Source organism: Anolis sagrei, chromosome X (genome assembly GCF_037176765.1).
Source record: "Anolis sagrei isolate rAnoSag1 chromosome X, rAnoSag1.mat, whole genome shotgun sequence".
NCBI lineage: Eukaryota > Metazoa > Chordata > Lepidosauria > Squamata > Dactyloidae > Anolis > Anolis sagrei.
Genome location: NC_090034.1, coordinates 22,199,537 through 22,223,096, shown reverse-complemented (window position 1 = coordinate 22,223,096; position 23,560 = coordinate 22,199,537). Strand labels below are relative to the sequence as shown.

The 23,560-nt window shown below is 46.2% G+C and overlaps 1 protein-coding gene across 2 annotated transcripts; it reads left to right on the top strand.

Annotated features, from left to right (window-relative positions):
* Nucleotides 1–2,082: 2,082 nt before the first annotated feature.
* SCNN1B (sodium channel epithelial 1 subunit beta) lies at nt 2,083–23,191 on the top strand. 2 transcript variants are annotated; one of them, XM_060786433.2, is made up of 14 exons: nt 2,083–2,160; nt 6,997–7,325; nt 10,729–11,050; nt 12,355–12,655; nt 13,393–13,583; nt 18,741–18,844; nt 18,950–19,113; nt 19,587–19,685; nt 19,856–19,966; nt 20,562–20,679; nt 21,329–21,404; nt 21,536–21,655; nt 21,988–22,063; nt 22,276–23,191. In XM_060786433.2, exons 2-14 carry the CDS (start codon nt 7,265–7,267, stop codon nt 22,693–22,695), a joined length of 2,163 nt encoding a protein of 720 aa, XP_060642416.2. In that variant the 5' UTR covers nt 2,083–2,160; nt 6,997–7,264; the 3' UTR covers nt 22,696–23,191. The 2 variants fall into 2 exon arrangements, with proteins under 2 accessions (XP_060642416.2, XP_060642415.2); XM_060786432.2 differs by having other exon boundaries at nt 21,985–22,063.
* The last annotated feature ends 369 nt before the right edge of the window (nt 23,192–23,560 follow it).

Below are 23,560 nucleotides of genomic sequence, written 5' to 3'. Positions count from 1 at the left end.
CTGTGTAGCCTAACATGATGTTTGTCTGAGTGGCCCAGCATTTCTGTGTTCTCAAATAATATTCTCTGTCCAGGTTGGTTCATCAAGTGCTGAATTAGTCTGGATACCCAATGCTAATCAAGCTGGCCAATTGCAATATTGACATTTGCTTCTTTTTCTCACCCTGGACATTATTCCATAGGTGTGTGTGTGTGTATACACATACACTAGCCACCCCCTGCCATGCATTGCTGTGGCCTAGTCTGGTGATCTGGAAAATAAAGTAATGAGAAAGTGTTGTTTTCCAATATATGTAATTTCTTTATGCTTGTGAGTAAACAGTATTTCTTGCTGTTCCTTTGTCAGTGTTGATGTGGAGATTGTCTGGTTTGCCTACTCTGGAACATGCAACATATCATTGTCCTTCTTTAGGGGTCCCTTTCAAATCTATGATACTATATCTGTGTGTGTGTGAATCATATCTATCTATCTCTATGGCTGGATGGCTCTTTGTCAGGAGGGCTTTGATTACGTTTTCTTGCCCTGGCGAAGGGAGTTAGACTGGATGGCCTTAAGTATTTTGTGTTGGTCATGGGGGGTTCTGTATAGGAAGTTTGCCCAATTCTGTCGTTGGTGGGGTTCAGCATGCTCTTTGATTGTAGGTGAACGATAAATCCCAATAACTACAACTCCCAAATGTCAAGGTCTATTTCCCCCAAACTCCATCTGTGTTCATATTTGGGCATATGGAGTATTTGTGCCAAGTTTGGTCCAGATCCATCATTGTTTGAGTCCACAGTGCTCTCTGGATGTAGGTGAAGTACAACTCCTAAACTCAAGATCAGTGCCCACCAAACCCTTCTAGTGTTTTCTTTTGGTCATAGGAGTTTTGTAGGCCTCATTTGTTTCAATTCCATCATTGGTGGAAGTTCTGAATTCTCTTTGATTGTAGGTTAACTATAAATCCCAGCAACTACAACTCCCAAATGATAAAACCATTTTTAGTGATGGTCACTCGTTGGCCTAATAGGTGTCTTGTGTCCAAATTTGGTGTCAATTCATCCAGTGTTTTTTGAGTTCTGTTAATCCCACAAACAAACATTACATTTTTATTTATAGACTAGCCGTCCCCTGCCACGCGCTGCTGTGGCCCACATGGGGGTTCTGTATGGGAGGTTTGGCCCAATTCTATCATTGGTGGGGTTCAGAATGCTCTGTAATTGTAGGTGAACTATAAATCCCAGCAACTACAACTCCCAAATGTCAAGGTTCTATTTTCCCCAAACTCCGCCGGTGTTCACATTTAGGCATATTGAGTATTCTTGTAGAGTTTGGTCCAGATCCATCATTGTTTGAGTCCACAGTGATCTCTGGATGTAGGTGAACTACAACTCCAAAACCAAAGGACACTGCCCATCAAACCCTTCCAGTATTTTCTGCTGGTCATGGGAGAACTGTGTGCCAAGTTTGGTTCAATTCCATGGTTGGTGGGGTTCCGAATGTTCTTTGATTGTAGGTGAACTATACATCCTAGCAACTACAACTCCCAAATGACAAAATCATTTTTTTTTAATGAAGGACATATATTGGCATGATAGGTGTCGTGTCCAAATTTGGTTTTTCAGTCCTGTTAATCCCACAAACGAACATTACATTTTTATTTAGATAGATAGACAGACAGACAGAAGATAGACACACATCCCACTTGCCTCATTTCCAACAGACCTCTGAACAAACCTCTGAAGATGCCAGAGGCCATTGGCCACAGAAGAGGCATCTGAAGAGGCCATTAGCCAGAGATGCAGGTGAAAGGTCAGGAGAGAATGCCACTAGGGACATGGCCTTACAGCCCGAAAAACTCACAGCAACCCAGTGATTCCGGCCATGAAAGGCTTCAATAGTCCAGAGCAGGCAGAATCCAGCTTCCATGGAGAGATGAAATAAACATTCAGGGAAATAATGGTAAGGGAGGGGTCCAGGAGAAGAGCATCCCTCCGAGGATGGAAATCCCCTCTTCCGGGAGGGAGGGAGGGAGGGGCAGGCAAGAGAGTGCTCCCTCCCTCCCTCCCTCCCTCCCTCCTTCCTTCTTCCCTCCCTCCGCCTTCCCCGTCGAGGAAGAGGTTTAGGTGGCACCGAAGGGCGAGAGGCAGCAGCGGAGGAGGCGACGCACAGGTGAGCCAGGTAAGACAGGTAGGGCAGGTGAGGCGGGAGGGAAGGGAGGGGGTCGCTCAGAGCCATGCCTCTCCTTCCAGGGGACCCCCTGCCGCCTCCTCCAGCTGTGCCTGGGTCCTAAGAGAGGGGCAGAAACCGGGTGTGAGGAAGGGGCGGCTGGGAAGGTGGCTGAGGAGAGGGGCCCTTTGAAAGGCATCAAATACACCTCCCTCAGAGACCCCCAAACTCTCTCCCTTCTCCAAGGCCCCTTCTACACTGCCCTGTATTCCAGCATCGGATCCCAGATTATCCTATCCCAGATTATCTGACAGTGTAGACCAGGCATGGGCAAATCTGGGTCCTCCAGGTGTTTTGGACTTCAACTCCCACACTTCCTAACAGCCGGTAGGCTGTTAGGAATCGTGGGAGTTGAAGTCCAAAACACCTGGAGGGCCCAGGTTTGCCCATGCCTGGTGTAGACTCATATAACCCAGTTCAAAACAGATAATCTGGGATAGGATCCTGGGAAAGGGCCCAAGAAGCATCTCTCCCCCTTTGGATACTGCTTCCCGATATAATCCTAGGGTCCTTCCAGACAGGCCCTGTATCCAGGATCTGATCCCTTATTTTCTGCTTTAAACTAGATTATAGGAGTGCATATTGCCAGATAATCTGGGATAAACGCAAAACCTGGGATCTGATCCTGGAATATAGGGCCTGTCTGGAAGGGCCCCTAGAATCCCAGTGTTACAAGGGATCCCCAAAGGCCATTTAGTCCAACCCCCCTTTGCCTTGCAGGAAGGTGCTACTATTTTGGCAATGGTATATATGAAAGCAAAAACGCCTCGTTAGAGAGGAGGTATAACAATGTCCCCTATGATGCACTCTTATGTCTTTGCGGTGTTGGCTCAGTCAAAACAATAAGACATGTACTGCTATATTGTTCCTTCTGCGGTGGCTTCCAACATACTTTTATCCACGCAATTCTACAAAGCATTGAACTAATGAGTTTTACATGCACTATTTGCTGCCAGATCACAATCTGCAAAAAATGACCTCACAAACGCAAAGGAATTTAAACCTGCATTTAATAATATTTATTCTTATATAATCTGGTTATCAATATTATTTGTTCGGTTCTACTTGTTTTATCTGATCTTTTATTGTAACCAATTTATATACACGAAGGTGCCACACAATCCTTTTCAACAGATTATTATTTTTATTATTAACTTTATTTATACCCTGCCTTTCTCCCCTTGGGGACTCAAGGCTATTAACAATTTCACTCTTATTATTATTTTTATTTATTTACTTGCTTGCAGGCATGTAGCCGGGGGGGGGGGGGCTCGGGGGGCTTCAGCCCCCCCCCCCCCCCCGAAATTCTCATGGTGGTTCACGAAAAGGCCTTACTGGTGCATTATTTAAACTGTTATGTTTATTCATATCATGATCTGATCACCATACTCAATATATCCCATATGCATGGGGGTATTGGGGTAACAATACAAAAGGTTTGCTAGGCTAGACCCTCTTTCACTCAGACTCAGCCCCCCCCCCCCGAAACTCAGCCCCCCCGAAACCCCCCCTGAAAAAAAATTCAGCCCCCCCCCCCCCCGAAACGAAATCCTGGCTACGGGCCTGCTTGCTTGGGTACCCGGCGTTGCCCAGGTTAGTTGAAAAAGTCATTTCTTTAATTGTACAAAATGCATAAGGTTGTGTGGGTGAACCACAACTCACTTCATGCCAGGTTAACCCCGAAAAACTCCATCAGTACTTTAAAATGTGTTCTATTGGGCAAGTTTGCTCTAGATGCATTATTAGTGGTGTTCAGTGTACTCTCTGGCTGTAGGGTAAACTACAACTCCCACTATGGTGAGTCAGTCCCCTCAAACCCCTCCAGTAGGTTGAGTTGGTCATGGGAGTTCTGTGTGCCAAGTTTGGTCCAGGTCCATCACTGGGGAAGGGCACAGTTTCTCTGGTTGTGGATGAACTACAACTCCAGAAAAGAAGGTCAGTTCCTCCCAAACCCTTCCAATAATCAAATTTCTGCATATCAGGTCTGTGTGCCAAGTTTGGTCCAGGTCTATCGGTGTTGGATTCACAATGCTCTCTGGGTATAAGTGAACTACAACTCCCCCAAAACAAGATGAATTTTCCCCAAAAACCTCCAGTATTTTTTTGCTTGTCTTCGGGGCTCTGTGCCAAGTTTGGCCCAGTTCCATCTTTGGTGGAGTTCAGAGTGGTCATTGATTGCAGGTGAACTATAAATCCCAGTACCTACAACTCCAAAATGTTCAGGCCAATTCCCCCCAAAACCCACCAGTATTCAAATCTGGGCATATCAGTATGCATGCAAAGTTTGATCCATATCCATCATTGTTTGGGTTCATAGTGCACTCTGGATGTAGGTGAACTACAACTCCTATAAATCCCCCCAAAGACTTCCATTACATTTTGGTGGTCATGCAGGTTCTGTGTTCCAAGTTAGTTCCAGGTCCATTGTTGGTGGAGTTCAGAGTGCTCTGATATCCCACTTTATTTAGGAGGAGACACAGATACATAGAGGAGGGCAGGGCCATCAATAGATACTGGTCACTTTGCAAAACAAAGAGGGATAGATTGGTCCCTAGGGCAGAATCCCAGCTCCCTGGCCATGGGAAACCTATAAGAACAGGTACATTCCTTGTATGCGCATGAAGAACTGTAGCAAAGGTGTGGAGCAAACATAAAAAGGCCCAGGAGGCATGGAGAAGGCGGTTCTGGCTGCACAAGATTAGTACATCCCATCCTGCATGCATTGCAATGTTAACCAGCATTTTATTGGTGTGTTCTTACGTGTATGTTGTATTATCTCCTTGTTTTAACACTGTTGCACCCCACCTTGAGCCACAAGGAGAGGCAGTTAATATGGCCATGTTCCAGAAGCATTATCTCCTGATGTTTTGCCCACATCTATGGCAGGCATCCTCACAACCTCTGAGGATGCCTGCCATAGATGTGGGTGAAATGTCAGGAGAGAATGCTTCTGGAACATGGCCATACAGCCCGAAAAACTCACAGCAACCCAGTGATTCCAGCCATGAAAACCTTCAACAGCAGTTAATACAATTATTATTAATAATAATAATTAATTAATTAATTAATTAATTAATTGGAGTCCCTTCCAACTCTATGAATCTAATAACAACACTTTGGAAAGACAATAATGTTCCATTCCAACTTAGCCGTCTTCTCTGGAGTTTTCTAAGGAGAAGCAGGATGGCCATCTGTCAGGAGTGAATGGATTGTTTCATCTTTCATGACAAAAGTGGGTCAGGTGGAATAACCCTTAGAATATTTTCCAACTCTAGGATTCTATGATTCTATCTATCAATCTTTTCACCTGTAAGAAACTATTTCCTTCTCTGGAAGTTTCTAAGCAGAGGCTAGATGCCCATCTCCCAAGAGGGTTTTAATGGTGTCTTCCAGCTTGGCAGAAAAGGGGTCGAACTGAATGGCCTTTGGGGTCCCTTTCAACTTATTGAATATAATAATAATAATAATAATAATAATAGTAATAGTAATAATAATAATAATACATGATATGAATGGATAATAATATTTATTATTATTATTATTATTTATTAACTTTCTTTATACCCCGCTAACATCTTCCAAAGGACTCGGTGCGGCTTACAAAAGGCCAATAGCAATATAATAGCAATTTTGTCTTCCTGCTTGACAGAAGGGGGTTTGACTGAATAGCCCTCGAGGTCCCTTCCAAGTGTATGAATATAATAATAATAATAATAATAATAATAATAATAATAATAATAATAATAAATAATAATAATAATAATAATAATAATAATAATAATACATGATATGAATGGGCAATAATATAATAGTAATTCTATCTTCCTGCTTGGCAAAAGGGCGTTTGACTGAATGGCCCTCGAGGTCCCTTTCAAGTGATGAATATAATAATAATAATAATAATAATAATAATAATAATAATACATGATGTGAATGGATAATAACATATTTCTAATTCTATCTTCCTGCTTAGTAGAAGGGAGTTCAACTGCATGGCCTTCAGAGTCTCTTCCAGCAGTGGGAGTCTGTGAATCAGAGGCTGGAGAGCTGTGATTGTGCCTTTCCTGGGAGAAGGGGGTTGGACTGGATAGCCTTTGGGTGTCCTTTCCAACTCCAGAATTCTATGTTTCTCATTCAAATAGAGTCCTCTTCAAGGGACCAGAGATGTTTGTTCTCAAATTGAAGAGTTTGGGCTCTGAGTCATTGGGCCCAGGGCCAGCAGGCAAGAAGGCTCTTGGGTCCCTTTTGTATTGGCTAGATTGGGCCCTTAGTCTTCCATATTGGAAGCCTTCTTGGGCCATAAGTGCCAGGGTCTTCTTCTCCAAGGTCCCCAGGCATGTTTCTTCTTCTTCTTTGGGTTGTGACATCTCCCACCTGCCTCTTCTGAAGGCACTAGATGAAATCAGGAATGCAGATTTAGTCCAATCTTCTCTACCTTGTAAAATGACAACTCCCAAGATTGAATAGCATTGAACCAAGGAAGGTAAAGCAATGCAGAACTGCATTAATTCCACAGTGCAGATGGTTGCACTTTGTAGCTGAAAAGTGGACAATCCAAATGGAGGGCCTTTTAGAAGCAAAATGCCATATCTCATTGGGTGATAATGCAAAGGGACTAGGGAAAAGGAGAGGGTTAGGGCTGAAAGGGGGCCCTGGGCTCCTATTGTGGCATATTTGGGCACCCCCTCCATTAAGAACAGCTCCCCAGCCCTTCTGAGTTGAGTGTGGCTGAGAGAGGAGGGTCTTTGGGGTAGCACTGTGGCTAATGCGCCCTACTCTTTCTTATAGGTGCTTTCCATCCAGAGATCGACTTCTAGCAGCAACTGTTCCGTCCAGGAACTGCCCTTGTTGTCTGTGTTTCTTAGTGCATATCGCCTTGGGGTATGTTCCCTGCAGAGGCTTGAGAATTTCAGCCTCTCCCCCTCCCCTCCTTTAGCTACTGCCCAATCTCCCCACCACTGCCACCTTTACATACATATATCTCTTCCTGGACTTGCAAAGAATTTGTATTCACATTCCCTGGATAAATGTGCAAAAGGAGCTGAAGCGGCAAAGCATGAGGCAGCTCCAGGTGGATCCGGCGCTCGCTCTTGGGTCGGTTAGCACACAATCGCCAGGTAAGGCTGTTTCCGGACATGCAAGGTTCAGGGTCTTAAAGGAGGAGGAATCTCAGGGCGAGGGGGCTGTGCTTTGACTCGAATGGCATGCTTGCAGTTGATGCTGAAGGTGCTGTGCTTAATGACATCACCAGGGCCTGCCCCTCTCCTTTATGACATAATCAAGGGTCATCCCTGAGGCTCAGAGAACCAGTCTTCAGCAACCAAAAACGTACTTCCTGATGATAGTTCAGTTAGCCAATAGATTGTTTCCAGTACACACCGACTGAAGCAGAAGACATTTAGGAAAGTGCATAGCAGCATGTCTTTCTCTGGATTGGGATCACAGGTGGCTGCCGTAATCTTAAAGAGGTGTAGATCCACTCCTGGTTTTAGTCTGAACTTTAGTCTAAAGGAGGTTGGGACCAGCACTTTGGAAAGCCCCTTGGAAGTTCAGGCTATAAACTGTGACCGATCTGCCAGCCACTACAATGCAAATTAACTGCTATTATATTGTTGTTGTTGTTATTGTTATTGTTATTATTCCTCTGGATTGGGACCACCAGTGGATGCCATAATTTTGAAGAGAAATGAATCCACTTCGGATTTTAATCTGAACTTTAGTCTTTTGAAGGAGGTTGGGACCACCACTTTGGTCTCAACCTCCACTTTGATGTTCAGGCTAAAATCTGAGGTAGATCTGCCAATAATATTGTTATTGTTGTTATATAGCAGCATGTCTTCCTCTGGATTGGGGCCACCAGTGGATGCCATAATCTTGAAAAGGCATGAATCCATTCCTGGTTTTAGTCTGAACTTTTGGAAGAAATTAAGTTCAGAACCTTGGAGAGCCCCTAGAAAGTTCAGGCTAAAACCTGGAACGGATCCACCAGTGTCACAATACAAATCTGATGCTGCCATCCCTCTATATTATTATTATTATTGTCATCATCATCTTCTTCATTGTCATTGTCATATTCATCAGACATTCCCCTCCTAAAGAAGACTATATAGTTCATCTCTCCAGTTTCCGCTGTGAGAAACTGACACTTCCCCCCCTCCCCCAATTTTGGGATGGATGCAAAGCATTATTCTGCCATAAACATTGATTGCATAGCCAGAGTTGATTTGGGTTGGTAGGCCCATTTTGAGTGGACTTAATTGATTCATACATCTATCAAACGCCTCTGATTGATTATTTGCAACTAAGCCCCAGGAGGGACTTTGTGTCTGCTGCGTTTATCTTAGTCCCATGAAACAGCCTGAAGATCTATGGCACATAATGGCTGCCCTATTAGTACCGGTTGTGTCTGGGCAGCTAATCCATTCTCTTGGCCCGCAAGCGCTCAGCAGAGTGTCGTTTCACTGAGCCCTGTGTGTTCGGGGGTTTTAAAATCCCATTTTTTATTCAGTGCAAACTGAATGAATACTGAAACTGGTTTAAGGGTGTTGGGGCCAGTCACAGATAACTGTTTTCCCCAGATTTACGGACAATAGAGGAGCCACTTCCCTTGGGTTTGGGTTAGTACTTTCTTGGTCTCTCTTCAGCCCTTCCCAAAATGCAATTAGTTCAATTTCCATGCTGAAATGGCCTATAGAGTTGCCGCTTCCTTATCCTTGGGTTTGTTGGACATTATCGGCTGCTCAGGAGGTGTTTTCTTACTAAGCTTTCTGGCACAAATAGCAACACAGACATAAAACCCCACAAAACAGCATCCTACCACTCCCTCCTTTGTTTTAAGAATTGCTGCAATAGGATTCCTCCCAAATCTGGGCATTTAGAACCCTCTTTTTGCCCCCAGAACGACCTGGGAATTGTATTCTGATGTCGTTTTGCAAAGCATTGCAATTTTTCCGCCCGTTTGCTCATGCTGAAGCCGGCCAAACCTCTCTTAAAAGGCCTCCATTCAAAGCGAGAAAGAAATGAAAGATGTTCTGGAAGATGGTATCAGATAAGATCAGTTACTGGAGGTGAGAAGGCATCTGGTCGTGCCACCTCTTTATCTTTCTGGAAATGTTTTACTTGCCGTCCATGACGATGAGGTAACCACCCTTCAACAGGATCTGACTGGGTTTTTCGACTTCTTTGCTTTACTTTTGTTGAACGGAGCCCAGGCTGGGGACAAACCCTTGGCATCCGTTGATGCATGCACAGATAGACATTTTGCAAATGCCTCTATGGCATTCTCAAATATTCTCCTAGCATTTTAAATGCTATCTGGTCCCATAAAAAAGAACCTAGCTCCGAACTCCCAGCAAGAACATGAGAACTAAAGGTAATCTGAATGAAAAAAGGATATCCTGATGTCTCTGGCTACATCTACACTGTGGAATGAATGTATTTCCATAACACTATGCCGGTGACGCAATGGGTTAAACCCTTGTGCCAGCAAAACTGAAGACTGACAGGTCAGAGGTTTGAATCCAGGGAGCGTGCGGTTGAGCTCCCTCTGTCAGCTCCAGCTTCCCATGCGGGGACATGAGAAAAGCCTCCCTCAAAGATGGGAAAACATCAAAACATCTGGGTGTCCCTGGGCAACGTCCTTGCAGACGGCCAATTCTCTCACACCAGAAGCAACTTGCAGTTTCTCAAGTCATTCCTGACACAGGGGAAATCTCTGAATCCAAATCTCAGGAGCCGCTGCCCTGCTTTCTCTTTTCCTCGCTCTTGTTTTGAAATTCCACCTCAGGATAGAGAGATTCTTGCCTTGCCGAAGGAGGACAAGGTGTACCTTGAGCGCTCGCTCACAGCAAGACCCACACGAAGTATGGCAGAACAAAATGTACCGATGGTATCTGAAAGAGTCGAGGAATTTTGACAGAAGGCCTAACCTATAGCCTCTTCCTCCCCGCCAGGCAGCCGCCTGCCTTCAAGGAATCTTCCACTTGCCTCTGAGAAAAGAAAGATCAGCTGGGGAGGGTCTCTTTGGCTGGCAGAGACAAGAAGGAAGGAAGAAATGGAGAAATAGGGCTATAGAATTATAGAGTTGGAAGGAGCATCCAAGGGCCTTCCAGTCCACGCCCATTCTGCTATCCAATCCCTCCCGACAGATAGTCATCCAGCCTCCAAGGAAGCCTCCAGAAGAGGAAGGAGATGCCATCAAACTCTAAGGCAGTCGATATTACAATCAATAAGTTCTTCTTAATGTTTAGGCGGAATCTCTTTTCCTGCATTTTGAATCCCTGGCTCCATTGTGTCCCAGTCTCCGGACCTCCTTCCCTTGCTCTTATATATTTTCAAAAAGCTAAGTGTCTCTCCTAAGGCTTAAAACCTAGTGTCACTAGAGTTGTGTGGAAAAGGTAATACATGAATAACAGTGTTGTTGCTGTTTTTATCAACATCTCACCTTTGCTGTTGTTTGGATCCAGGGACGTGTCGGGATCCGCCCTTGCTGAAATCTGTTTCTCTCTTCTCTTGGTGCAGAGTCCCGGATAATGGTGGTGAAGAAGTACTTTGTAAAGGCGCTGCACCGGCTGCAGAAGGGCCCCGGCTATTCCTACCGGGAGCTGCTAGTCTGGTACTGTGACAACACCAACACTCACGGTCCCAAGCGCATCATCCGCGAGGGCCCCAAGAAGAAACTCATCTGGTTCTTCCTGACCCTGCTCTTTGCAGCCCTGGTCATCTGGCAGTGGGGCATCCTCATCGACACCTACCTCTCCTACAACGTCACTGCCTCTCTGGCCATTGGCTTCAAGAAAATGATCTTCCCAGCTGTTACCATCTGTAGCGCAAGCCCCTTCCGGTCAGTTTGAGCACCTTGTCAGCCATCACACGGGCAGCCATAGCACCATAGGAAGAGACACCCACAGGAAACTATGCGGTCCAACTCCTTTCTGCCAAGCAGGAAGATTAATACTAATAATACTACTACTACTAATAATAATAATAATCTATTATTATTATTATTATTATTATTATTATTATTATTATTGACTCTCAGAGTTGGAAGGGACCCCAAGGGCCAGCCAGTCCAACTCCCTTCTGCCAAGCAGCAAGATAATAATAAGCTGCTGCTGTTGTTGTTGTTGTTGTTGTTGTTGACTCTCAGAGTTGGAAGTGACCCCATCCAATCCAACTCCCTTCTGCTACACAGCAAGATAGAATTATTATTATTATTATTATTATTATTATTATTATTATTGACCCATAGAATTGGAAGGAACTCTAAGGACCATCCAGTCCAACCCTCTTCTGCCAAGAAGCAAGATAGAATTATTATTATTAGTATTATTATTGATCCCGAGGGCCATCTCTTTCAACCCCCTCCTGTCAAGCAGAAAGACACAGTTAAAGCCCTCCCGACAGATGCCCATCCAGCCTCTATTTAAAAACCTCCAAAGATTGAGATTGCAATGAACTCCCAGGGAGCATATTCAGAGTGTGATGGAACCTCATTCTCTGGAAGTTTTGGCTGCACGCTGCTAGCTACAGGCATATGCATAAGTTACCCTATGCATGCGGGGCAAATTTTGTGCCATAGTGTATGAGTGTGTTGCAAAATGCAGTTGGGCATTTGCACAGTGGTATCTATGTATTGGAAACATGCAGTGTTTCGACTGGGAGATCCGTCGTATTGGTGTGGTGTATCTCCACATGCCGATATTTATACTCCACATTGCAGCTTTTGTGCTGCTTTTGTTAGGGGTCCTGAATGGGAATCACTTTATCCCTCCAAGAACTTAAAGTCAAATTGATCAGCTCTTCTGGGGGAAAGACATGAGCTGGAAGGTAATCAATAACAACAACAGCAACAACAGTGGCAGGAGGTTACTTAGCTCTTCCCTTCCAGCCTCAATTTTGTCAGAGGCAATAGCAGAGATGTTATAATGATTATGGAGTTGGAACCAGCAACTTTCAGAAAGAAAGCTAGAAGCAGGTGAATACAATCCGGGCAAGAAACCAACAGGGAAGAAGATAGACCCGGTGGAAATATTTTGAATGATTTGTGCTTTTAATCTATGCATTGCTTGAGCAGGGGGATGGCAATGAACAGCCTCCAAAGTCTAGGGCAAGGATCCTGCCCTAACATCTCATTGGTCCTTTCAGGTACCCCAAAGTGAAACCTTACCTGGCGGACCTGGACTCCCTGATCGGGGCGGCCCTGAAACGCATCCTGGAGACTGGATGGGATGGAGAAACACCCACATACAATGCCAGCGATTTGGAGGGCCTCAAGATGCACCTATGGGACCAGATCCCATTGGTGATGATCGTGGAGGGCGACGGTGCCAAACCCATTGTCCACGATGTCCTCCGGGGCCCTGCCCATGGCCTGGACAGCCAGAATGACTCTGACCCGGTCTTCTTCAATCCAGAAGAGAAGAGGTACAGGCTGGCGCTCAAACTGGTAAGTGGGGTGGAAAGGGAGCAGGCAACACACCAAAGGAAATGTATTACACATAAGTATTATATCCTATAGACAACTGGGTCTCTAATTATTATCAGGAGTCACTTCCAACTGGGAAATGAAGATTCAGATTCTTCATTTTTGTTGGGCTGTGAACAACTGAAGGCTCTATTTTCAGAGAAAGGAAAGAGACCACCTCTGAGTATCCCTTGCATGATAATCATCATCATCATCATCATCTCTGGCACAAGCGAGTAAAGGTGGTCCCAGTGGCGATCAGCACACCGGGTGCAGTGCCTAAAGACCTTGGCCTGCACTTAAACACAATCAGCGCTGACAAAATTACCATCTGTCAGCTGCAAAAGGCCACCCTACTGGAATCTCCACCATTATTCGCCAATACATCACATAGTCATAGAAACTTGGGAAGTGTCCGACGTGTGATCCAATACAACAACCAGCATAGTTATCTTGTTTGCTGTGTACTAATCTTATTGTGTTTCAAATAATAATACTTTATTTATATTCCGTCCTTCTTCCCAAGGGGACACAGAGCAGATTGCCGCACATTAACAGACACTGGCAAACATTCAATGCCTTGTTACAATACAATGAGACACAAATACGCAGATGAAGGCAAGGGTTACACAGATGACACTCTATTACTCCTTTCCACCGAACTGCCTTCCTTCCCAACCCGTCACGCTATTCTCTTGTGTGTCTCTCTGATCCCGCAGTGTGCCGACAACGGCACCAGCTGCTACTACCGCAACTTCTCTAGTGCAGCGCAGGCTGTGGGCGAGTGGTACGTGCTCCAAGCCACCAGCGTGTTGTCCCAAGTGCCGATCCAGAAACGCATAGAGATGGGATACCAGGCGGAGGAGGTCATCCTGGCCTGCCTCTATGGGGCTGAGCCCTGCAGCTACAGGTGAGCCGGACAGTAGGATTTACACATCTTACCTACTGTTATTTATTAAAATAAGTGAAATATGCTGTTGCCTGGGAGTCCAGTGGCACATCTTTCCTTCTATGCAATAGTAGGATGGCCATCTGTTAGGAGGGCTTGGATTTTGCCTTCCTTTATGGCTGAAGGGGTTGGACTGGATGAGCCTCAGGGCATTCTTCCCCCTCCAACATTAGAAGGTTTTTAAGCAGAGGTTGGGTGGCCATCTGTTGGGAGGGCTTTGTGTCTTTCTTTGTGGCAGAAGGGGTCAGACTAGATGGCCTCTGGGGGTCCCTTCCAACAATATGATCCTATAATATTTATGATTCTGTTCTATGATATGCTTCTGCCTGGGAGTCTGGTGGAATCTCTTCTTTCTCTGGAGACTTTAAAGCAGACGCTGGATGGCTATCTGTCAGAAGGACTTTCATCGTGTCTTCAACCCTGGGAGAAAAGGGATTGGACTGGATGGTCCTACAGTCTTCTGTATGGCAAAGGAACTGGACTAGATGACCTTTGGGATGCCCTACCAACTCTAGGAGTTTATGATTCCATCATTGGAAAGTTTTTAAGCAGAGCTTAGATGGCCATCTGTCAGGAGGGGTTATATGGTGTCTTCCTTTATGGCAGAAAGGGGTCAAACTGAATGGCCTTTTGGAGTATCTTTCAACTCTATGTCTCTGTGATCCTATGAAAAGATTTCTATCCTGTTCTTTGTCCAGAATCTCAGGACAAAATCAAATTTTAAACAATTTAGAACACTAATAGCAATTTAAATGGAATACAAAGCATTCTGTGTCTTCACCCAGCAGAGAAATCTGTGCTCTTTTCTTTTCTTTTTTGCCCACAAAGTGCTCAATTATGGCAACGTTTGCCCTATTCAGCCAACGTTTCCTCATCGCCTGAAGCATTTTCCTATGTGCTCTTTCCAATGATGCACATTTGAGCCATTTGCGTTTACAATTGTGTAAGTTGCTTTATGAGCGTTTGCTTTCTTACAACGTCTGTGCCAAAGTGTCCTGATTCTAGGGTTTTTTTTAATACTGGTAGTCCTGATTTTGTTTATTTTCATGGTTTTCTCCTTTCTGTTGAAATTGTCCACATGCTTATGGACTTAGGGCTTCTCCGTGTAGTCTGATATGGTGGTAAATAAAGAGCAACACTCAGAAAACAGGTGAATTCCAGACAGGAAACAATCAGGGCCAGCTAACACCTCCCAACAAAGCATTCCCCTGGGCAGGAAGCAGCCAGGCTTTGAAACTGCAAGGCCATTCACTGCTAATCAAGGTGGCCAATTGCAACATTCACACTTGCCTCCAACAGACAAGAGTTCTTTCTCCCACCCTGGACATTATTCCACAGATATATAAACGCCACATATCTAGTTTCCAACAGACCTCACAACCTCCAAAAATGCCTGCCATAGATGTGGGCAAAACATCAGGAGAGAATGCTTCTGTAACATGGCCATACAGCCCAAAAAAACTCACAGCAACCCAGTTGCTTCCATTGTCTATAGGTTTGGTTTTCCATCCCTATGATGGACATTATGTGCATTTCTTGGTGTGAATAACTACTTAACAGTTAATGTGGAGAGAATTGAATAGAAATTTAGGGGGAAAATAGAAATATGCAACAAGAAGTGCATGCAAAGTGCATGGCCAAGCTCTAGTGCATGCAAAATCTATAGGAAGGCCAATGGGCGCAATTTTGTGAGGATTTCTGCTTTCCTCCCATTTCTGTCTGGTGTTCATCGTTTCATGTTTGGTTTAATTAAATTTCTCCCGTTTTTTGAGGTATGTTACTCTTCAAATAATAACCTTCGGCATTCCAGAATCGGATTAGAGCACATCTCAAATGCCCAGAACTTGAAGCCAAAGAGACAAAGGCCAGGATGAGCGGAGATCGGTTTGCAGGGTGCAAGGCAGGCTCCCGGGTTGCTAGGATTAGGAGAGGAATTAAGTCATCTTGGATGCGAAATAATACCCACATTTTAATCTACAATGTTAGTCCAAGGCAGGTATCTGGTTTATGGGTTGGATAGCAGGCCAGATCCTATTCCTCCAAAGGCTTGAGCTTTCAACATTCACAAAACTCTTCTTCAGGCAGAGACATTCATACCAAACCTCCCACGAAAAGGAAAAGATAGCATTAAACACTTCTCAGAGTGAGGCTGGCCCAGTCAAATGGATGATAAAACACAGAGAATGCTGCTCAGAAAAGGCATTATATGTACAGAACTGCAAAATCTCAACCAGGAGGATTCCTGGGTCCCAGGGACTTGAAGAAGGGGAGGAATCTCAGGACGAGGGCATTGCCTTGGAAAGGGAAAGGAAAACAGATCTCACACTTAGTGTTTCATGATTTTTAATCCCTTATTGGTCTACTCTGTTTAAAGCAGCGGTTCTCAAAGTGTACTCTGGGGAGCACTTGGGGCTCCGCAAAGCATCCTGAGGGGCTCCACAATCGCCCCTTTGGTTTCTGTTGTTATTATTATTATTATTATTATTATTATTATTATTATTATTATTACAAAGGCTAGGTGACCATCTGTTGGGGATGTTTTGAATGTGCTTTTCCTGTACGACAGAAGGGTTTTGGACTGGATGGCCTCTGGGGTTGCTCCTATTATTATTATTATTATTATTATTATTAAATATTGTATTATTATTAAATAATAATAATAACAATTACTACTACAAAGGCTGGATGGTAATCTGTTGGAGTGCTTTGATTGTGCTTTTCCTGCATGGCAGAAGGGTGTTCGACTGAATTGCCCCGGGGCTCTTCCACTAAAATACTTTTAAGTTTATGTTGGTCAAAATGGTTTCCCCATTCCTGATATATATATACAAAGTTCTTGAACAAGAACTGAGTGATTCCAGCCATGAAAGCCTTCGACAATATATATACAAATATTATATAAACATTTCTTGGGTCTCCACAAGAAATTTCAAAAAAGGCTCTGTGGCTGAAAAAGTTTAAGAACTCCTGCTTTAATTGATATTATAGAATCACATTCCTCTTTTGGTAACACTATATTAACTCATAAAGACCAGGAACAGAAAGCTGCCCTCCAGGAAGGTCTCCAGGTCTCTCAGCTTGGCACTGAGCCTTGAAGGAAGGGAGGAATCTGAAGGCAAGGGCATTGTCTTGAAAAACAGGTGTGAGATATAGACGGATGGATGGATGGATGGACGGAAGGACAGACAGGTAGACAGACAGACACCATTTATCTAGGTTTTGTTTGTTATTTGAATTGAACCCCCTGCTTGATCTATCCTACTGGCCACATCCTGCATTATTGCAATGTTTCATCCCTCAGTCCCAGGGGCTGCACTCTCAATGCTGAGTTGCCGTCACCTGCAAAAGAGCTCTGTGACTGTGTTCCCTGCTTTCCTTCATGGGCTTGTGCTGTGGCTCTCCCAATGTGGCTGCAAAAGGCTGCTCCTACCCACCTTGCAGCATGCTGACTCACTTTGCCACCAAACTATCCATCAGCAAACATGGGCTTATTTAATTAAACCAGGAACAGATTGGTTATCACAGCTCCAGGCTAATGCCGTGACCTGGACTTGGCGCTCCAACCTGCTCCTGGGAGAATGCCAGAGACATAGAAGAGATGGATTTGGGAGCTTTTTCTGGGTGAAAGAGGCAAAAGGGGGGCCAAAAGGCCATCTTCGCTCCTCATCCAAGGAAACCAGGATCTGAGAATTGCCAAACAGAGTGGAGCGGAATGGAAGCATGAAGGCTTCCTTCCCTCTTTTTCACTCTGCTGCCCACTTTCCGTGACTTCTCTTGCTTTGCTGCCCTTGACATTCCTCTTTGATATAACTCTTGAGAGCCCTTCTCTGCCCATGCAATAGGACAAGCCTTTGCCAACGAATCCACCTGTTTACCACCTTGATTTCTTTGCCTTCGGAGCAGCCGCCTTCCGTCAGCAGTCTTCTCCTGTTCTGTTTCCTGGCCTTAAAAACCACTGAGTAAACAAGGAAGGGCTGAGCAAAGTCAGGACAATGCCCAGTTGGACAGACTCCCATTTGAGTGTCTCCTCCCAGAGTCACCCAATCACCCAGTGAACCCTTCAGCCAGGCCAGCCTGCCATCTCTGTCATTGCTTTCAGGGCTTCCACCTAGATCTCTTCACTGGTCCAGCATGGTCTATGACCACCCAAGCCAGTCGGGAGTCCATTTCTTCCCAGTGCAAGGCTGGTGTCAAATTCCAGAAGCCCTGCAAGGAAACTGAGGCTGGAGATGGGCTCTCTGAGTTATATGGAGTCAATGGACTTTTGCACCCAGGGATTTGGGAGCTGCAATGTTCCAGCAAAGGTACCCGAATGACTGACAAAAAGAAGAGGCCTTCTTGTAGGATGCAGTTCAGCATCTTTTCATGGGATGGCGTTGACAAAGTAGGCAGTTCCTGGAATGAGGGCACTTAGTATGGCTCTTTGGAGGCTATTTATGCTTCCTTCCTCCATAGTGGAAGAAATTGAGGATAAATGGGCATCTGTTGAGAGTGCTTTGATGGTACATTTCCTGCCTGAATGAAGAGGGTTGAACTGGATGGTCTTTTGGGTCTCTTCCAATTCAAGGATTCCAAGATTGTATAATATGTATTTTTTAACACAGGGTAGATCAGGCATGGACAAACTTGGGCCCTCCAGGTGTTTGGGACTACAATTCCCACAATTACTAACAGCCTCAGGCCCCTTTGTAGGCTGTTAGAAATTGTGGGACTTGCTGTCCAAAACACCTGGAGGGCCCAAGTTCAACCATACCTGGGCTAGATGGTCATCTGTCAGGAAGGAACAGATTATGTCTTCCACAATGACAGAAGAGGTTGGACTGGATGGCCTTTGGAGGGTCCCTCCCAACTCTTTGGAGGGTTCCTCCCACTGTCTTTATGAAAGTGGCTCTGTTGACAGTCTGGATCCCTCAGTCTTCCTTTGTCGTAAGATACAAGGCACATATTATGGGGCACACTGCACACTCCAAAGGGGAAACAATAGTGTGCCTCTATGCAGAGAGAGAAGGAGGGAAACACAGGCAAACTGGAGCAGAGCATCCTACTCTTTGCCGTCCTGCAGATGCGGGCGCCCCTCCATTCCCTCCTCTCTGGTGACCCCTTTCTTTCCCCTTCCAGGAACTTCACCCGTCTCTACCACCCGGACCATGGCAACTGCTTCACTTTCAACTGGGGCATGGACAAGGAGCAACTCATTTCCTCCAACCCCGGAGCAGAGTTTGGTAGGTGCTCCTTCCCTCCAAAGGAATATGGTGGTCCTGGGGGGCTTCTGTGCCGCTTCCTCCTCAGACTGCCATCTTCCTCCTCCTCCTCTTCCTCCATCTCAGGGCTGAAGCTCATCCTGGATGTGAGCCAGGCAGACTACATCCCCTTCCTGACCACAACGGCCGGAGCCCGGCTCATGCTCCATGAACAGGAGAGCTTCCCCTTCCTCAATGATCAGGGCATCTACGCCATGGCTGGCACAGAGACATCCATCGGCATCATGGTGGTACGAAAGGGATTGGGGTTCAATCGTGGGAAAAGGGCGGCCAGGTCAAGCAGCCAACAGGCCTCTTGTTTTGAGGACTTCAGTGCCAATCCTCTGCTCAACCGTTGTGTCACAGATAGCCCAATGTTGCTTTGCCATCTGTTTACTCATTGCTCATTAATGGCTGATGAGTCTCAACCAGAATGGATCTGTCCAACTGCAAAATGGTACTTGGATGAGAGGCAAGAAGTGGATACTTTTGCATGAAGGGAAAGCAGCAGAGTTTAATGTGAATAAATGATATTTCTTCCGTTCTAAGATGCACTTATATAGACATCCCTAAAAACAGGAATATGTCTTAGAATCACAGGTGTATCTTGTGTATTTTTGTTGGCAGTGGGAATACTGAAATTAGGGTGCGTCTTACAATGGAAGAAATAGGTAGTTTCCACCCAGAGCTGTATTTAGATGCACCTTCCTTCTTTCTTTCCCAGGATGAGCTCAAGCGGTTGGGGTCTCCCTACAGCGACTGCACAGACAACGGCTCTGACATCCCCGTCCGCAACCTCTATGAGGACTATCTTGTCTTCCAGGTGAGCAGCCAAGGCCCTTTTACCACCCAAATCATGGGGCAACCCAGTGATATGGACACCTTTGGGCACCAAAGCTAAAAGGGCCAGGTCCCGATCTGTCTCGGTGGCCCCCTTCCCTGGCAACAAGGTGGGAAGGAGACCCAACTGGACCACGTTCCTGTCTCCCTCAGGGCCAGACAGAGCCAACCAAGCTTTGTATAAACTGCACGGTTGAAGGCCAAGATGCCAGCAGCGGAAATGACTCCTCAGGCAGATCCTATAGAACGATCTACTCCATCCAGGTGGGTGATGTCCAGCCGTCCCTCCATCGTGAGTTCCCCCTGGGCTCCTCTTTCCTGCGCTCTTCTCTTTGCAGCTCCCAGGATCATACCTAGAAACAGGGAATCCACACAAACAGTATCACAAACCTTCAGATTTCAGGGCCCAGACTCTTAAGACCAAGTCATTGCCCTTAATCAGAGAAAGTATCCCAAGAGGAGGGACAACCGCATCCTCTTCAGAGCATCCCTTAAGCAGCAGTCAGGAACACGATGTAAATGCACTTTTACATTATTTGCAAGGCACTGCTTTCACCCTGAGACTCCCCGCTTTGCCCTGCAGAGTGGAGAAAGGGGTCCAGGCCTCCAGACTTGGAAATAGGTGGCTTTGCAAATCCAAAGAGTTTCTGATTGCGGCCAAACTCCTCCTCCTTATTAGAGGGCAGAAAGGAAAGGGACCGGACAGAGGCAGGAAGGAAAGGAACCAGACAGAGGCCATGCAGTGGGTATAGAGTCAGACTTAAACTCTGAGCCTTTGGGGCATCCTCTTAAAGCATGATGGCTGCTACTGTCCCCCTCCCCCCTTCAAATCTTCAACCAGGACCCTTCTTCTTCCCAGGCTTGCCTGCGCTCCTGCTTCCAGGCTGAGATGGTAGAGAAATGCGGCTGTGGCCACTACACCTTCCCACTCCCCAAAGGGGAAAAGTACTGCAACAATGAAGACTTCCCAAACTGGGGTGAGTAGGGCCAGCTACAGGGAGGGGAACGTTCCCACTTGAAGGCATAAGGCCAGACAGTGGAACTCACTGCCTTGCGACGGTTGCCAACTTGGGACAGCTCTGAAAGGGCATTGAACAACTTCATAGCAACAGGGGCCCTGAGTGATTGCTAGTCAGGATGGCTAGCCTTCCTCTCTAACTTGCTACTTAGCCAAGATCTTTAATGGAGGGCCCTATAAAAGCCATGGTGCCTGGCAGAGCTGAGCCGGTTTCCAAGCACTCGTGGTCACCAGAAGACACTAATCATTTGGCATCTCTCTGGCAGATGGACCAACCTTAAACACTTCAGCTACATTTTGAAGGTGAAATGTCAAAGTTTGTAAGAGTTTGAATGCATTTTGGCATTCCACCCTATCTCTCTTGGGGAGATAAGTCAGAATATAAAGTGTTGTTGTTGTTGTTGTTGTTGTTGTTGTTGTTATTATTATTATTATTATTATTATTATTATTATTATTATTATTATTATGCTTTCTGTCCAAAATGCCAACTGGAAACTGGAAGCTGGCAAAAAGGATTCCAGTCACAAAATAAAAAACAGTGTGGATGGGATGATAAATACAGAAAAGTGGTGTGTTCTGCTGTCTGAGCTTTGTTTTCCACTTGCAGCGTACTGCTACTCCTCCCTGCGTCCCAGCCTGAAGCACCGGCAGTCTTGCATTGAAAAGTGCAAGGAGACCTGCAAGTAAGTCCAGAGGCACAGGGGTGATTTGAGGGCACAGGGGAAATGGACCTCTCTAAGGCTCCTCCTTGGCTGACCCACGGGGACTTCGGGGGTCTGAAAGGTGTGACTTGGTTCCCTCTTTCTTCCTCCAGCAACACTCAGTACAAGATGACCATATCCATGGCTGACTGGCCCTCTGAGGCTTCAGAGGATTGGATTTACCATATTTTAGCCTATGAAAAGAAGACGGTGACCCAAGTGAAATTGGACAAGTGAGTTAAAGGCCCAAAGCCACAGAAGAGAGCGGTTGCTCCTGTGGCCGGAGTTGGCAGAATGGGACTGAAGGGATGTGTGAGGGCCTTGGGCTCCATGAAAAGGCCTCACCCATGTTCCTATGGTGAATAGCTTGGAATCTGTTCCTGGTAGCTTCTACAGGGTCAGGCGAAGAGGAATCATGCCAGAAACCATAGCTATTTCCAATCAGAGTGTTTAGGAAAGTGCTTGAATCTCAATATAAAGTTTTGTACCAGTTAGAGACTTCTTTGGCCAAGTAGCAAGAGATGGAGTGTGCTTGGCTCATCTTGTCTCCGTTTGCCTCCAGCAGAACTGGGATCATCAAGCTGAACATCTACTTCCAAGAGTACAATTACCGGACCATCTCCGAATCGGCAGCAACCACCGTAAGTGGAGCGACCAGGAGCTCGAACCCTTGGCCATGGTTTGCTTTGCTCTCCTCTCCTCTTCTGCCCACTGCTCTCTCTCTTCTGCCCACTGCTCTTCTGCTCTCTTTCTCTGGAGATCACTTTCACCAAAGGGGAGAAAAGACCAATGGCTTCCCAGGGATGATATTGGGAAGTAGGCATCTCCATCTTTTCTGTATTCTCTTTGACAGATCGTCTGGCTCCTCTCCAACCTGGGAGGCCAGTTTGGCTTTTGGATGGGCGGCTCTGTTTTGTGCCTCATTGAGTTTGGTGAGATCATCATCGACTTCCTGTGGATCTTCCTGCTCCAGATGATCGGCTGGTGCCGGGGCGTCCGCAGGAAGTGGCACCCTAACGGCCTAGACGCCCAGAACGAGGGTCTCCCCGCCACCACAATCTCTGCAAAGAGGGAAGCCCACACGAACCCAGCCTTTGAAATTGGGGAAAAGGAAGAGGAGGCTGCGGGCCAGGCAGGGAGCCTCCCGGGGGCCCTACCCGAACCGGGGACCCCGCCCCCGCAATACGACTCCCTCCGCGTTTGTCCCCTGGGCCCCATGGAGATGGAGAGTGACGATGGAGAGGCCTCTGTGTCCAGTAGGACAGCGGTCTAAACCCTGGACGGTCGGAAGGAAAGAAGGAAGGTGGGATGTGCTCCGTGGCTCGGATCCTGTTGGTGCGCTGCGCCAGTGATAGCCATGCATCAGCAGGAAGAAAAAGGCCACAGGAGACAAGGAGGGCGGCAAAAGCTCCAGGGAAGAAGGGCAGTGGATTTGGGCAGTCTTTGCCACAGGGAACTCGTAGAAAGGTGCAGACTTTGTATTGTGCACCAAGGGGATTCTGGTCCCCAACTTCCATGGGGTCTGCACCTTGGACCCACTTTAAACATTTACTCCAACCCCAGCCCCACAGCGAGAATCACAGGCTTGGAAGGGAATTCAAAGGCCCCCTTCCCAATGTGGAGCCAGCCAGGCCAGGCCACCCAACCTTTGTTTAGGTGGAAAACTGCAAGTGACCCTCATCAGCAGCAATGGGCCCTGGCCTTGTCACAAGCTACCAACCCACCCCTCTGTCTCTCTTATTAAAGTTCACTTTTCCTTACCAAACGTCTCCCTGCCTCTCTGCTTCTTCTTTTGTGGAAATGTACTGCCTCCCCTTCGGTCCCTTCTGGGTTTTTGAGTCCTTCTAGCCGCAGGAAAAACCTTTGCACACCCAAAACCTAAAGCTTGCATCTTCAAATTTCTGGGTTGAAATCTCTGGTCCTTCCAGTTTTTTCAGAATCCAGGATCCTGCCAAACAGGATCAGATCACACAAGTTTTGAACTCCTGGAGTCAAGCACTTCTCCTAAATGGTTTGTCTCGGTGGACCACCTTTGGTTGGTTCTGTAGGACTAGCTACAGGCACAGACGCCTCCTTCACTTCGGCTGGAAGATGGGCCTCTTGGCTTCCAACTTTTGTGTCCCCCTCAAGGGCTCCCT